The sequence below is a fragment of the Ictalurus furcatus genome, chromosome 28 (genome assembly GCF_023375685.1).
Source record: "Ictalurus furcatus strain D&B chromosome 28, Billie_1.0, whole genome shotgun sequence".
Classification (NCBI taxonomy): domain Eukaryota; kingdom Metazoa; phylum Chordata; class Actinopteri; order Siluriformes; family Ictaluridae; genus Ictalurus; species Ictalurus furcatus.
This window is the reverse complement of record NC_071282.1, coordinates 5,730,823-5,746,692: the sequence shown is the minus strand read 5'-3', so window position 1 is coordinate 5,746,692 and position 15,870 is coordinate 5,730,823. Positions and strand designations below refer to the sequence as shown.

At 43.0% G+C, this 15,870-nt stretch overlaps 2 protein-coding genes across 2 annotated transcripts in view; one reads left to right on the top strand and one right to left on the bottom strand.

The window, feature by feature from the left end:
• The first annotated feature begins 639 nt into the window (after positions 1 to 639).
• adora2b (adenosine A2b receptor) lies at positions 640 to 11,200 on the top strand. The gene is made up of 3 exons (XM_053618282.1): positions 640 to 783; positions 1,020 to 1,485; positions 8,345 to 11,200. The coding sequence occupies exons 2-3, from the start codon at positions 1,052 to 1,054 to the stop codon at positions 9,093 to 9,095; spliced, it is 1,185 nt and encodes a 394-aa protein (XP_053474257.1). The 5' UTR covers positions 640 to 783; positions 1,020 to 1,051; the 3' UTR covers positions 9,096 to 11,200.
• A 1,461-nt stretch (positions 11,201 to 12,661) lies between these two features.
• Positions 12,662 to 15,870, bottom strand: part of zswim7 (zinc finger, SWIM-type containing 7) — a 31,160-nt gene continuing 27,951 nt past the window's right edge. Inside the window, exon 6 of the mRNA XM_053618285.1 lies at positions 12,662 to 14,134. Within this exon, the coding sequence (XP_053474260.1) occupies positions 14,018 to 14,134 (117 nt within the window). The 3' untranslated portion in view covers positions 12,662 to 14,017. The remainder of the gene's footprint in view (positions 14,135 to 15,870) is intronic.

Below are 15,870 nucleotides of genomic sequence, written 5' to 3'. Positions count from 1 at the left end.
CATATTCAAACTGCACACGTGAACCGAGATGATCATCTGACATCATGTGAATGACGTGATAAATACTTTAATGTGGAAATACATGTGGATGTAAATGCATGTAGATACATGAATCGTGTCTGGAAAAAAAAAATCACATTAAAATAAAGAAACTGTATAAAAAAATTAATCCAGTTTCTAGAAAATCACGTGAAAAATGAATCATGTATAATAAAAAAAAACACTTTTGAAAATAAATGAATCAATAATTCAGTAAAATTGTCAAAATAAATCAATCATGTGAACATGAATGAATTGGGTAAAAAAAAAAACGTGTCAAAACAAATAACGTAATAAAATCACGTGAAATGAATTTTGTTTTTAAAAAATCGTATGAATGACTCGGGAAATAAATAAATCACGTGAAACTGAATGCTGTCATTTCACATTTAAAGAATCCGGTTAGGTTTGCGTGAAGGTTTGATCAGATTTGTATTCATGATGAAATCAGACTGACACTCAGCCATTTTGTCACTGATTATAACTGAAGTCCACTTTTTTCACGTGTTCACGTCTAGTCTCCCCTTTCCTTCAGTCTTGTCCTGTTCTCCCACGCACCAGTGACTAGTTGTTAGCAGGAATACAGTACTGTATATTTACAGGTCTAGAATATGAGTACACACGCCGTGTGGGCGTGGCCTGTGTCGGACAGGGGGCGTGTCTCTGTGTTGTGATGGGCATTTCTGAAAGCCATGTGTTGGACTCGCATTTCCTCAGTGTAACACGAGAGCCGCAACAGACAGGGTAAGAAATTCCGTTTCATTCTTTTTTTCCCTTGTCCTCCTTTTTTTTTTTTTGAGATCATTACAGGAACTTCTTACTGAGAAAAAAAAAAATTTTGATTAGCCTGTTTATATAATGATAATAATTATAATAATAATTAAAATGATTGTGTTTGAATAAGCATGCAAAACACAAAGTCTCATCAAAGCCATGACTTTTAAGTAACTTCATGCATTTTTTTTTTTTAATGCATGTAGATGGCAGGTTACACAGATGACTCAGCTGGGGAATGTGCGACTTGTTTCAAGAGGTGGTGTTTCTCAGCGCGCGCGCCTGCACGCGCTCAGTCAGTGTTCTCGTAGGTGACTTTCGGACGGCGGCGCGCGCGTTTCTCCTCGCTGAGATGATTACTTTCTACATCACCATTGAATTGATCATCGCTGTGCTGTCCATCGTCGGCAACGTGCTGGTGTGCTGGGCTGTGGCCATCAACTCCACTCTCAAAAACGCGACCAACTACTTCTTGGTGTCTCTGGCTGTGGCCGATATTTTGGTCGGGTGCCTCGCCATCCCCTTCGCCATCACCATCAGCATCGGGCTGCCCTGCGACTTCTACGGCTGTCTTTTCCTCGCCTGCTTCGTCCTAGTGCTCACTCAGAGCTCCATATTCAGCCTGCTCGCGGTGGCCATCGATAGATACCTGGCTGTCAAAATTCCTCTGAGGTGGGTGTGAACTTTACAACAACTTTAATCTTGCATTAGAGAGATTTACAACATACACATGACTGTAATTTAAAAAAGAAAAGAAGAAGAAGAAAAGAGCTGAAATGTATTGAAATGGGTAATGAATATTAATGAATGATTAACTTCTTCTCAGATGTGATTGGCTTGTCAAGTTTATAAACCTTTGACCACAAGGACTGAGCTTGATTAGGGTCAGACATGTTTGCTCTTGTCTGATTAACCGACGTGTTCTCCATGACTTCAATTTCAACAACATAACAAGGAAATTCGTGAGAGTTTTCAGGTTCTGGAGAACCTTTTTGCTCCTCACAGTTAAGCTTGCGATCATAAAAGAAGTCCCAGCCTCAACAGAAGACGCGAGATTTCATACCTTTCCCTGTGTACTGTATGTACGCTTGATTACAGACTGGGTTTCAGGTGATGATTTGTGTGTAAAACTGACCATCAGAGCGATCAGAGGCACAGTGCATCAGTAATCAATAGGTTATCAGCACAGCTGGTCTGCTGTAATCATCAACAGGTCCTTATTATTCATCCACGGCTGATTTTAACACTCGATGACGGCATTTTAATAAAGACGGCGTGATGATGTGCTTATCCGCTTTCGGTTGAGAATGATGTGACGCTTCGATCTTTGTGTGTTAGGTTGAATCTTGATCTGTGGTTATGAATCGAGAGCTGGTGAGAGTCAGACGAATGTGTCCTTCAGCAGGAACTCGAGTCATCTCACACATAAGGCTGGTTTACGGGTTACACGTCTTCTGTGATTGATGTTGTTGCATGAGCACCCAGGTGTCCACACTAACCTCTTTAGTGCCAAGTGTCGAACTTTCCTTTCTAATTCATCACGCTGAATAAAATCTATTGATTGATCCATTCATTCATCTCCAGTAATGTCAGTCAGGGTCGCCATGGATCCGCCGTCGATGACGTAAAGAAAACAGTTCAAAGGGTATCAGCCTGAACAACTGAGCTGGGATTTATCACTGATGGCTCGATGTTATATATTGGTGGATATATATATATATATATATATATATATCAGTGATAAATCCCAGCTCAGTTTTCTTTATATATATATATCTATATATATAAAATTTTGATAGCCTTTAATAATGCCTTTGCAGAAAGAAGAACGTATTGAACGTATTGTCTGTAGTCGGTGGAGCAGCATTCGAGAAAGTTTCTCATTGTAATTTGTACACGGTACTTGTACACATGACGATAAACGACTTTTGAAATCCTTCCCACGGTTGGATCGGGAAGCTGTCGCAAGGTTGCGATGGACTTTAACCGGAAACACGACAAGCACATCACACACACACACACGACACTGACGCCAAACTTATTAACAAATTCAAAAAGACTGGAAGCGTTGCGGACCGACCAGGAAGTGGACGTCCACGAACAAACACCGATGTAGCTCTGGCAAACACAGTCCCCTATGTGTGGAGAATTTTGGGACGCCCTGTAGATAAAAATCTGACATGTGCTATTTAATTGTAGGCTAATATGTATAAAGAAATGCATGCAGAATGCATCACTGTCACATTTGACTTATTGTAATAATGAGTCCATCCGGAGAACACTAGGTGTAAGGCAGGAATACATCACACTGCATCACACACGCTCATAAACACTTATAGAACATTTTAGCATAGACAATCCAGCTAATGGCTCGATTTCGGGAGGTGGGAGGAAGACAGGGGAAATCACCATGTCACCCAGAAACCTGTTCATTTTTCCATTCCATGAAGAGTGAGTTGCTCATATTTTCTGTCCATGGTTAAGTGAAAGTGAAAAAGACAATTCTTCTGTGGTCTCTGCTTGAATGATTGTTTCCACAGCTGCATGCGTAGGTGAAAAACCTCAAAACCCCTCTTTACGAGTTTAGGTATCTTTCAGCATGTACATTTGCCTCTTTTGTTTCTGACTCACTCACTTGCAATAAGTGCCCATTTTGGGTATGTTCCTAATCAGTATATAAAGTTTAATGGGAAGCAGACTTGAGTGTTCCCACCACACTCCCTTATGTTTCACATTTAGCAATAACCTCCGTCGCGACTTTCGCTCACCCACCCACTTGCTTGAACACAAAGCCCGGGGTAGTGTGGGGCTGCTTGCCTAGTGTCTAGGGAATGCGACTCGCTAGGACTGAGGGCTAATCCAAAACATGGACTTGCATGCCAATGCTCCTCCATTATTGTACACAAAGCGAGCTGCATGGAGGAGAGTCAATGTGATGTTTCACAGCCACAGAAGGGTCCTCTCGCATCGACTACCATGAAAACCGCCCAGAGACTGAACAGTCCCAAGGCAATTATTTCATTTCTCTTCCACAGGTTAGCATGATCTTACCACAAGGTTCCAAACAGACCCAGTTTATCACTTACCGCCTTTTGGAAACATTAGCCATGTTAGTTAGTACCTCTGCACATGGGCTACCGACATCCCACAAGCATGGTTTTAACAGAAGGTTAGAAATATATGATGGGAAAATTCCAGTTGCAGTTTTTAGCAGTGTCCAAACTATGGCAACTTTCTCTCCAAACTATGTACAACTTTACCATCCTAACCCTTATTACATATTATAATTATAACCATGTTTGTTCAACTGCCAAACACAAAGAGGTGATACATTAAAGGACAAAGCAGCATGTCAGTGAGGTGTTGGGCCACCATGAGCTGCAGATTCTCTCGAACTGTACTGGAGAGATGAGCACTGTTCAGCCAAAAGATTATACAGATTATACTCAATTAGTGCTTTGATGATGGTGAAAATCTCCTGTAGGACTCACTTTCGTCCTTATCTAACCATTCAGTGAGCCCACGTGCCCTACGCTCGGGGCAGGGGTCACAAAGCAGACAAGTGTACACACACCATGGCAATGAAATAAATAAATACCCAAACAGCAGATCAGAGCCACCGCACTGTAGGCGGTAAAGCATTAATGTAGCATTCTCTTGGTTTATGCCACACTAGTACTTGACCACATATCGAGAATATGGTGAAGGATGACTCATCTGCGTGGGAGGTAGCCACGGACAAAATAGTTAGACATTAAATAAATAACTTTCATTACTTGTAAATATCACCAAGAAGAGAGTTTAACATGAAGGAAAAAAACAAGTGTGTGGACCGAGCAGTAATTGGTCATTGGGAACAATGGTGATGAGTGATTGGTCGTTGGGAACATAGGCTTATATTAGTGCAACTTTACACACTGGTGATGAGCTGTGACGTGAACAAGTCACTAAAGAAGTCTAAATGTCGCCAAATCCATGTATCAACTTAATGCACCATGTAAACACACATATTTGCATTCTCACTTTCCACTGTCTCTCTTACTCTGCATTTATGGCTCGTTAGTAAGGACATCTGTGCTGACTGGATAAATGTTAGCGTGCCAGTACAACATACCATTTCTCCTTCAGCAGCATATGGTGGAGTGAAGCAAAAAACCTTCCCATAGCCACATCGTTGTTTTTTTTTTTGTTTTTTTTTTCCCCCATAACAAAATACGTAATAGCAACCGCTTAACATAATGTGATCCAGCCCTACACGTTTGAGTCACAGTCACATCCTAAATGCGCAAGACGAGAAATCACCAGACAGGATTACAGCAGGATGGAAATGTGTCTGACCAGTTCGGTCATTCGTCTTATGACAAAAAGATATTCATAGCAAAAAAAAAAAAATTCAAATGTTGTAAACATTTCCAGTCCTTTTAAAATAGCCCTATTTCCATTTCATTTGCAATGCAGGAACATTAACAGCCGAGTTTATATCAGAACCAAGAGTGCAGTAAAACAGTCTTTTTTTTAATGTTTTGGGAAATCCTGTCTTGTGTCCAGATGAAGATCTGTGTTTAAATACGCTGGAATTCCAGACGAAATCAATTAAAGCCACTTGTTTATTGTATTTTAATCATCCGGAAGGGTGCGCACTGAAGCTCTCGTATCCATACGGCCAACAGGACCACAATGTTTTGACATTTTTTCCCCACATCACCGTGCTTGTGTCTCTGCTGCAGACTGACATTATGGGCTTAGGCTAAATCTGTAAACTTTTATTGCAGCGCTGGCCTTAATAAGCGCCAACAAACCACCATTTTTATTGTGTCCTGAACATTATTATAAATCTGTACACTAAGTTTGTGGACACCTGACCATCACACCCACATGTGCTTTTTGAACATCCCGTTCCAGATCTAGTCCTACCTTTACTGTTATAATAAACCCCCACTCCTCTGGGAAGGCTTTCCTCTACATTTTGGAGCGTAACCGTGGGGATTTGTCCATTCAGCCAAAAGAGCATGAGTGAGGTCAGATACTGATATCAGGCGAGAAGGCCTGGGCCTTCTCCTTCTCCAATTCATCTCAAAAGGTGTTCACTGGGGTGCGCAAAGTGAGGTTGAGGACCCCGCACAGGGGCACGGTCATGCTGAAACAAGTGTGAGCCTCTTAGCTCCAGTGAAGGTAAATCTTAATGCTACAGCATGCAAAGACATCCTATACACGTGTGTGTCGAGCTTTGGGGAAGGCCAGCGTATGGGTGTGATGTTCCGGTGTCCACAAACTTTTGGCCATATAGTGTATTTTGTAGAGTGTTGCAGCCTAAGAGCTCCAGGATCCCCAGTTCGATCATAAGTTCGGGTTACTACGTGTGCAAAATTTGGCGTGCATGTGGGTTTCCTCGTTTTTCTCTGGATTCCTCTCACAAACATGTAGGTGGGTGTACTGACGAGTCTAAATTGCTCCTAGGTGTGAATTAGTGTATGAACGTGAGATAATGGCGTTCCATGCATGGTGTTTATCTGCCTCACGCCCTGTGTTCCTGGGACAGACTCCAGATCCGCTGCAACCCTGACTAGTATAAAGCACTTACTGAAGATGAATGAACAAATGAATGAATAAATGCATAGTGTGACCACAATAAGAAGTAACATCATTGCAGTATGGTTTTGTTGGTATAGTAGCCCTGTAACAGGCTACTGGTGTTTTTTTGTTTCTGATCATTGCATGGGTGGGGCCACGCTGCTATAGGTGTTCATTTACAAATGGATTATAGTATAATTTTGTTCACATAGCGTATCCTTCTTTACAATCAACGGCTAAGAAAAATGTCATTTTTTCAAAACTTGTGCTATTAATGTCACCGCTAACCTTTGAGTTCAGCTATCACTTTGCAGTGACTCTTTAAACATCGAGTGTACCTGAAACTCATGGTAGTCGTATGGGGCTTAAAGGGAACCAGTACAGACCAGTTTCAAATGCTTTTACATATTAACCTACATCAAGAAAATCTGTCTTAAAGTCCTGGATAGCTCAGGAAGTAAACTAATTTCTCTAAAAGCTGCAAGCTACAAGGTACTGACAGTAGGTGGTCACTGGAGAAGCACAGTATGAAATGTGGTCCATCAGAGAGAAGGGTGGCTGTACATCACAAGCACTCAATCCTCCTAATGTTTGAGCACTGACTCAAACCAGGACCAGCAGAGAAGAGAGATGGAGGAGACGTGTGAATGAAGGGGACTGGGCTGATGGGGAGCGATGACTATAATCATGCCATGACTCATGCATCTTCAATCACATGTGAAGAAAGGGAAAGAGAGAGGGAACAACAGAAAAGGTGTAAAGCTAAATGCACCACCAGGCAGTGAGTTAGAAAGAGGGCTGCAGGATTCGAGTCCGGTCCCAAGACATTTTCTGTATTGACTTGGGATTGTCGTGAATTTTACTGCCATTTGTAATTGGACTTTTCTAGGTCCTGGTCTTGCTAAATATGGTCAAAGCCCAAATCAAGCCAACTAGCTACAAGCAAGGCCAAGGAAAAGCTTGGCCTAGAAAAGAATTTGAGAACGTGAACTTGTCTTGGCCTTGACCCCGTTAAGACCCTTGGTAGTCATGATCTGAGACTCGACAGTGGTGGTCTTGACTGCAGCCCTAGTTTGAAGGCTAGTACGAACCATTAGAAAGCGAACGTGGAAAGGAGTAAAGGCTACGTTAAAGACGACTGGTGAAGACGCAGAATTACATACATGATGTATACCGGTGATTCTGTCCCAGTGATGTGTGGCGCTTCTCTCACTGATAGCACTCTGGACAGTTTCTGTTCTTGGGGAAGAGAAATGCAATGTGAGGACTAGGTGAGACTTGAATAATGCATCCTAATGCGTGATTTACTCCATCAGAGTGTTCAGGCTTGGCAGGGTGGGAGATTAATTGCCCTGCACTGAAGAGTTTGGGTCATCACTTTGGTCCCGGTGTGTGTAGAGCTGAGCTTGATGCTTCTGTGCAAGTGGCATCTCTCCAAAAATGAAGGAAAAAAACCCCCCACCTTTTAGAAAGTACCTCATTGTTGTACTTCCAATGTAAGTTTAGTTTGATCTTCATGAGTAACACTGTACTTTTACGCCCTTCGTCGGTGTCTTGGTTAAATTATAAACACAGAGATTTGATGACAGTCTTCCCAGTGACCGAATTTTCAAACCTGTCTGGTTGCAAGAACAGGAGTGGTCATGAAGTACATATTAACCTTTTCTGGCAGAGGCACTTCCTCTTCAGCACATCAATGTTTAATTAACTGGGTGTTTTTGATATTTTCCAGTTGGTTGAAAAGAACAAGTGTGAAATTAAGGTCAATGAGTAAGGATTGCATTTGCATTTATTAACCAGAGTGCTAATAACTCAAGAGTAAATACACCAGGAAGCACTGATCAATAGGTATCCTGCCTCTAAAGCGGTCTAGGAATTCAATATAGCCATTAGTGATCAGAAGGTGATCAGGTTTTGTTGTTACGACGAACTTTTCACTCATCTCTCCCTCTCTGTGCAGGTATAAGGAGCTGATTACAGGAAACCGGGCCAGAAGGATCATTGCCATTTTATGGATTCTATCATTCATCATTGGCCTCATTCCATTTGCAGGCTGGAACAAGAAAGTCAGCGCTTGCAACAAGACTGAAAGCCAAAGTTCTCCTCTCTACAATTCCAGCGCAGGTAAGGGAGTACTCGCAGAAGCAGACCAGGGCTTCTTGCAGAGCTGCACCCTGAGATGCCTCTTCGAGAGTGTAGTGGACATGAGCTACATGGTCTACTTCAACTTCTTTGGCTGCGTACTGCTGCCCTTGCTCATCATGCTAGGCATCTACGTCAAGATTTTCACAGTGGCTCGGAAGCAGCTGCGCCAAATCAAGCTTGGAAGCATGATGGGCAACAGCGAGTGCCGGCAACACCAGCACCATCGTGGGCTCCTGCAGCGCGAAATCCGTGCCGCCAAGCTCCTGTCCATTATCGTAGGCCTCTTCGCCCTGTGCTGGCTGCCTGTGCACGTCCTCAACTGCCTCACGCTCTTCACGCAGATGAACAAGCCCGACTACATCATGTACGTGGCCATCATACTCTCACATGCCAACTCAGCCATCAACCCCATTATCTATGCTTACCGCATCCGGGAGTTCAGAAACACCTTCCGGAAAATTCTAGCACGCCACTTTCTCTGTCGTCGGGAAGAGCGGTACCTGAGCTCCAACGGAAGCACCCGAAACAGAGAACAGATCACCATGACCACTGATCCTCTGTTATAGGGTCATGACAAACTGGAAATGCTATTTTAATTTAAATTTTTAACGAACTTTATTCAAAATATGGGGAGCAGTGTTTACAGACCAGAGAATAACTGCAAGAATGTGGATTTCTAGGCTGTTTATGAGGACTGAAAGGAAGTGTATCGACGGCACTTTGAAAGCAGGTCTCTCTGGAACTTTTTTTTTTTTTTTAAATCATTATTGTTAAACTGAAGCAGAGGACAAAACATGTTCCTCACCTGACACTACAAAGACAGTGGAGATACACCCTGACACAACTAACAAGCTTGAACAAACTGTACTCTTCGTTCCAAGTCTTAAGGGACAGACGGCGCGCCTCTATACGTGTTTAGAGGTGAATCCTCGTCCTGGACAGAGACAACGATAAACAAACAAAGGTGAAGGGAGCAATGCCCAGAAAGCACTGAAGTAGGAAAAATACTCACTGTTGATCACGTAAAGCCCATTTCGAAGGAACCGCGACAAATCGTGAAGGACAGAAAAACAACAGACCAGTAGAATACATACAAAAAGGCTTCTAGCATTTAACTTCTAACAGTCTGTCAGTGTCGTGTCTGAATTTGAATAAATCTGTACAATTGAGGTTACTATAGAAAGCTCAGGAAAACCACAGGGGTGGACAGAAAACGTCTTGAGGAAGTTCACTGAGATTCATTGAAAGAAAACCGGGCAGGTTGCCAGTTCTGAAAGATAACACTGTGTAAATGGCTAAATGGACAATGCACTCTGTATTTGACGTATTCTGATACTCCGAGGTTCCTAAGGAACTTTCTTTTCGTCACTTTTTTTAAGTCATTACATCCTGTTTCGTAAGATATTTCAGCAAGAGCAAATTTCTCCATGTTGAAATGGTATTAGGTCACCTCACACACACACACACATCATACAGTCTGTCTCCCACATACGCACAGCAAGTGGTCCCATCTGCAATGGAGTTGGACATGGGGTTATCGTCTCTCTCATGAGTGCGTCACTGCACCCAAGGGCCCAGTTTGTCATTGAATGTTCACGTGCAACAGACTGCAGATCAGAGTCAGAGCACAGAGCCTGGAGCAGCGAGTGTCTACTGCACTGAGATTTAAAGTGTGACGGCCGGGTAAAAAAATCGTCTGCAGCAGCAAGATTTAAAGCGTCACCTCTGAGCTAGCAGCCGGCTACCTGTTTAACACTGTTCTCGCTAAATACTGTGAATTTTAGCCTCGGTCCTCCACAGCTGATCAAAACCGTGCGAGTGTAAACAAAAACACACACAATTCTAAAGAAGTATAACTATTTACATCTCGAGTGAGTTAAGAATGTGATTACAGGGTGAATAGTAAGTGTATCCATGGCACTGATGAAAGAAAGTCCCAAACGTTCTCATTGCTGAAGAAATAAAACACGATATGGCGTGCGGTTATAGGAATATAAATGAACGATGGGGTAGCGTGATGGAAATTTGACCGTTTACAGTTACGGTATGTTTTAGCATGTCCGCGAGACATGTTAGTTCCTGTTATCACTCGTTATAACGGCGATAAACGTTTGTTCCCTCTCTTCTGAAGTGATCGCTAAAATGCAGCTGGTCATATTACCAAGAGACCACAGAGCCCTCCATAAGGAAGATTTCCCAGTGTTGGGAAACTCTACAGCGTTACCTCGAATGGTTACAGAGCACTGACGCTGGGGACTCCTTAAACATCTCCTTAAACTAAAACAAACCAAAAAATGACCAGATCAATGGTTACACACATCTTTAAAAAATCCGTTGTGAAGTTGTTAGTTTCGAAGCGACAAGTGCGTTAATATAAACCCGTGACTTGCCTTGCAGCCAGAACCAGAACCGCGGTATAAGGACGATTAGAACACCCACGTTGCCGTAAAAAATCATGTAGGTCCTTGTTTTGGAAGGGGGGCGGGGGCAGGGGCAGAGGCGGGGGCAGGGGCGGGGCCTAAACCATGGTTCTGAACGGCACTGTATTTGCAAAGTCTTTTCAACACATATTATTTAATGGCTCTAAAAGGTCAAATGAATAGACTTTTTTTTAATGGCACACAGAGATTTGCTTTTTTTTTTTTTTTTTTTTTTTTTTAAACTTATTTATCATCAATACATCAGTCACTCAGTCAGGCTGCGAGTGATCAGATACACAGTGTGTGCTTGGATAACGCACCGATGGTCCCACAAACGACACGAACACAGACGTGACGAACGTATTCTAATACACGTCACAGCAAAGCAAGACGAGCCAGTGCTGAAAGGCTATTTATCGATTAGACGATGCAGTGAGCTCTGTAGGTTCTTAATGAAGCTTGTTAAGCCGTTTAAATCTTTGTTTTATTACCACTCTTAAGGGCTAAACTGCAGGAATGTGCCAAAGTGAATGGACATTCCCATGGAGACCAATCTGTACTGCACTGTAGGGGTGTGGGCCGTCATCTGAATAGCTTAGAAAATACATGGTGTACTATAGCTTTTAATAGCTTGGTGAAAGCAGAAAACTGATGGGGGGGAGGGGGGGGGGTGCTTTCACTTTTACTTTTTAGACGAGTGAAGTCGACAGCGACGCATTTAAGATCTGCTCTAGCGCTACAGAGAGACAGAAAAGCTTTCGGAGAAGTGTATTTTTTAAAAATGTGCTACGGTATTCGTGCTACACGTATCAGCATACACTGTGGCTCATAATTGATGTTGAGTATTTGTGTTGAAGTGTTATCACAATATACTTGCCAGCTGTATGAAGCAGTACTGTTATTTAACATTAATATGTATGTTTGGTGACTTATTTTGTTAATAAAATGCCTTTATATATTTAAAAAAAAAAGAAAAAAAAAGTGTGTATCTTTAATAACTGCTTTAAATAGAATTTAACGAGAATATGAATTCTGGTCAATTAAAAGCACAAGTGTTAGACTTTCAGCATGAGGTCAAGTACATACAAATATACTAGATATAAATCAGCGTCGACGATTTCGAGTACTTTCAGCGGCTTTTATCTATTTTCGCTTAATTGTTTTGTGCGTTACCCAGAATGCCTTTCGACTACCTGAGATAGTGGCACCAAGGACTTGCGTAACTGCATCTAAAAACGTGTAAACGCTTGCGTGTCCTGGTGGGCTTTGCTCAAACAAACACTCGCATTCCTACGGACAAAGAATTCAGACGGTAGCCGTAACTGAACCGAAAATTCGGCTCACGGACGGATTCTGAAGAATCCGGGAACCGCCGGTAATGAACGTGTCTTCAAATCTACACATCCTGGTGAAGATCCATTGTGCAGCCTGCTTTCAAACCGGCTGATAAAGATTTCCTGGAAATTAAGAAAGTACAGAATCGAGGGCTAAAAACAGCAGAATCTGAACCGGTTACGAGGGCAGAGACGCCCGACGCTCGGAATAAAGCGAAGTGAATTTGCTGTGGTCGCGCTCAGGGAACAGATGTGCATTCTTCGGCAAGCGATTAAATATATTCAGTCACTTCCTGTCTTGCTCCGAGAGATTTCACTACATTCATATGATGCATAATACAACATTTCAATACAACATAAGACACGATAATAAGTAAATAAATGAAACTTTTATTCCAGAATATAATCTTTGGAGGATGATAAAGAAAGATCAAATATTTCATTTTAACAAGTTTGGAGTCCTCACCTAAACACCGTTTTAGCAGTTTCTGAACCTTTCGGTAAACGTTCACGCTGACGTTTGAGAACATTATCTCCGCGTCAATTTGCCCCAATAATGAGCAATGAGTGAGTACTATAGTGCTTGTCCACCGAACCTTGTCGGATGGCACGGATCCGTGCCGCGTTTTGTTCAAGCTTTTACTGCCAGGTGGATCACACCGTAGCCACGTACCTCTTCTGAATATATTGCGGCTGTGGATCAGGTGGTAGAGCGGGTTGTCCACTAATCGTAGGGTTGGCGGTTCGATTCCTGGCCCGCGTGACTCCACATACCGAAGAGTCCTTGGGCAAGACACTGAACCCCAAGCTGCTCCGATGGCAAGTTAGCGCCTTGCGTGGCAGCTCTGCTACCACTGGTGTGTGAGTGAATGAATGAGACACAGTGTAAAGCGCTTTGGATAACAGCGCTATATAAGTGCAGACCATTTTCCCGTCTTCCTCAGGTACAGTACGTTCCAGTGTGGGAAACAGTTCAGACGAGTGACTGATCAAATGCAATCCTAACAGATAAAAAGTTTCACCGTCATTAACAGTGTACCGACTGCATGCTAAAGCTAGGATTTCTGTCACAACCTACATGGGTTCTACCATAATGCCACTGAAACTATAACTATGAACAAATACTTGTGGGGGTTTTTTTGATGCATTTTAATGACTGACGACGTTTGCCATCTACATTCAGAGACACACAGGCTTCTCAACATTTCTACTAACGTATCGGCACGTGTGGATTCGTTTGGGTTGTTCGATGCCATTAGAACAAACGCCCAGTTTCCCATATTCAATATACTGTGTGTAGATATATATATATATATATATATATATATATATATATGTGTGTGTGATGTTTAGATTTCATTTTAGTAGTAGTATTTTACTAATCGTGCAGACATCATCCAGAGAACTCCTCTTGGCTTCAGGGGTATTTTTATGAGACAGGAAACCAAACACAGGCCATTGGTCAGGATGCGTACAGTCCTGGGTTCAGATTAGTTACCGAGCCATGGCCAGTGGAATAGTGGTACTGCTCTCCCAGCCAGAAAAATGTAGTAAATAAATAAAAACGGCAAAATGAACTGAGACAGTCAAAAATGAAATATGCAAATCCCAGGACCTGGAGCTTCCCTAGTTCCCTTCATGTGAACTATGATTCCAGTGCACACCCCAACTACACCCCAAAAAAAACAAAATTCAGTACGTCTCCCCGCCTGGGCCGCCTTCCAGAACGCTGCTTTATGGATCCAGCGCAGCTCTTCCGGACAGGATGAGGGTCATGTGCTGATCTGAGACCTGCTCCTGCTGGCACAAACCCATGGCCTGGCACAAGTAGGCTGCCAAGATGTGCTTGCACTGGAAAAGACATGTCTGTTAGAGAACACACCAGGGGGAGGAAAAAACACGAGTATAAGCTATTCTTTGTTAAATAACTCGATCTTATTCTTATATTATACGGAGTGTCACACAAGCCATGCATTTCCCATCCTACTACAGAAATGTTGATCTATTAGGACGAGCTTTCTGCTGTCAAAAACAGAATATTGATCAATGAATTGAACCGACTCATTTAAACGTAGAACGAAGTTTAAACGTGTGCTCAAATTTAGCTGGTGTTATTGCATTTACTCATCAGTACACGAGCGAACACAGCTCACCACGAGCACACGTTCACGGCTGGAGCTCGCAGAACGCCGTAGCGCGAGGCTTTTGAAAACGAAGACGTGTTTATTACCACCGACAATGCTGATATTTTCACTTATCCACCGGGGTTGGGTTTCCACAGACGGCGTAATTCTTTTTTTTAAACAGAACAGCACCTGAGGCCACGTCTAATGCGTAATAAAACATTGCTTCTTCGATCGGTTATAACACACGGCTCCTCCGGCCTTCGTTCTCACACAACCCAAAAACTCGTACGCCGCAAAGAATCGGCGACGCTCTGCGGCGAAACCGGTCTTTTCCTGCAAGGCAGAAATGAGGAGGATAACCGCGTTAGCGATCTACTGTAGCAGTTCATCAGGCTTGCGACAGCTGTGCGTGCGTACTGCGATAAGTCTGGCCTTACAACCTAATGAATTTGATGTGCCGATTTGGTTTTTGTTAAGAATCGGGACGTGTGAAGAGGCTGATTTATATCTGCTGAAAGTATTGCTTTCGTTTTATTCCCAGAAGTCAAATACACCAGAGAATTTTGCTTTGATGAGTAATAACCACGTGTCGACGAAACAAGGCGTGGCCGTGCTTTCATCCGCCGGTCCTGATCACTTTTTCATTTTTAGCTGGACTGGTACAGACTTGGAAAGTGTCCCCTGGTCTTTTATCCCATTTCGGTGAACCCAGCATGGTGTCAGATAACCGTTCTTCACTGCCTGAGGGGAACAGATGAGGTGTTCTGCTGTTGTGGCCCGTCCGCCTCGAGGTCTGACGTGTCGAGAGATGCCGTTTTGCTCGTCACGGTCGTACAGAGTTGCTTATTTGAGTTACCGTAGACTTCCTGTCAGATCAAACCAGTCTGAACGTTCTCCTCAGACCTCTCTCATCGACTAGGTGTTTCCGCCCACAGAACCGCCGCTGACTGTTGGGTGTGTTTTGGGGGGTTTTTTCGCCCAGGAGAGAAAATCCCAGGAGCGATAACCATACAAAGTCACTGAGATCACATCCTTCCTCCATTCTGATGTTTGATTTGCTCTGGCCATGCATCTACATGATGCCATGTGTTTGAATAAGCGCATGAATTTGCAGGTGTTCTTAATAAAGTGGCAGCCGATGGTATAAATGGCAGGTTAAACTCTTCAAACCTGAAGAGTCTGCTTTCAGAAAATCCCGCTCTTTTAATCAGTCTACAGAGAAACACGTCACCTCTACCAGCCATTATACCAGCACCACAGCTGTGTGTGTTACATCTGTTGGGACCACTGCAGTCCGCTTCCCACACATCTACTGTACACACACACACACACACTCTCGGCTTGAGGCCTGATGAGAATTTCAGACGAAGCATTTCTGTTTATAAATCCCGTTTCGTGTTTAAAAAAAAAAAAAAAAAAAAAGGTCAGGAAGAAGTGGGTGTCGTGTAAATTTGTCACTCG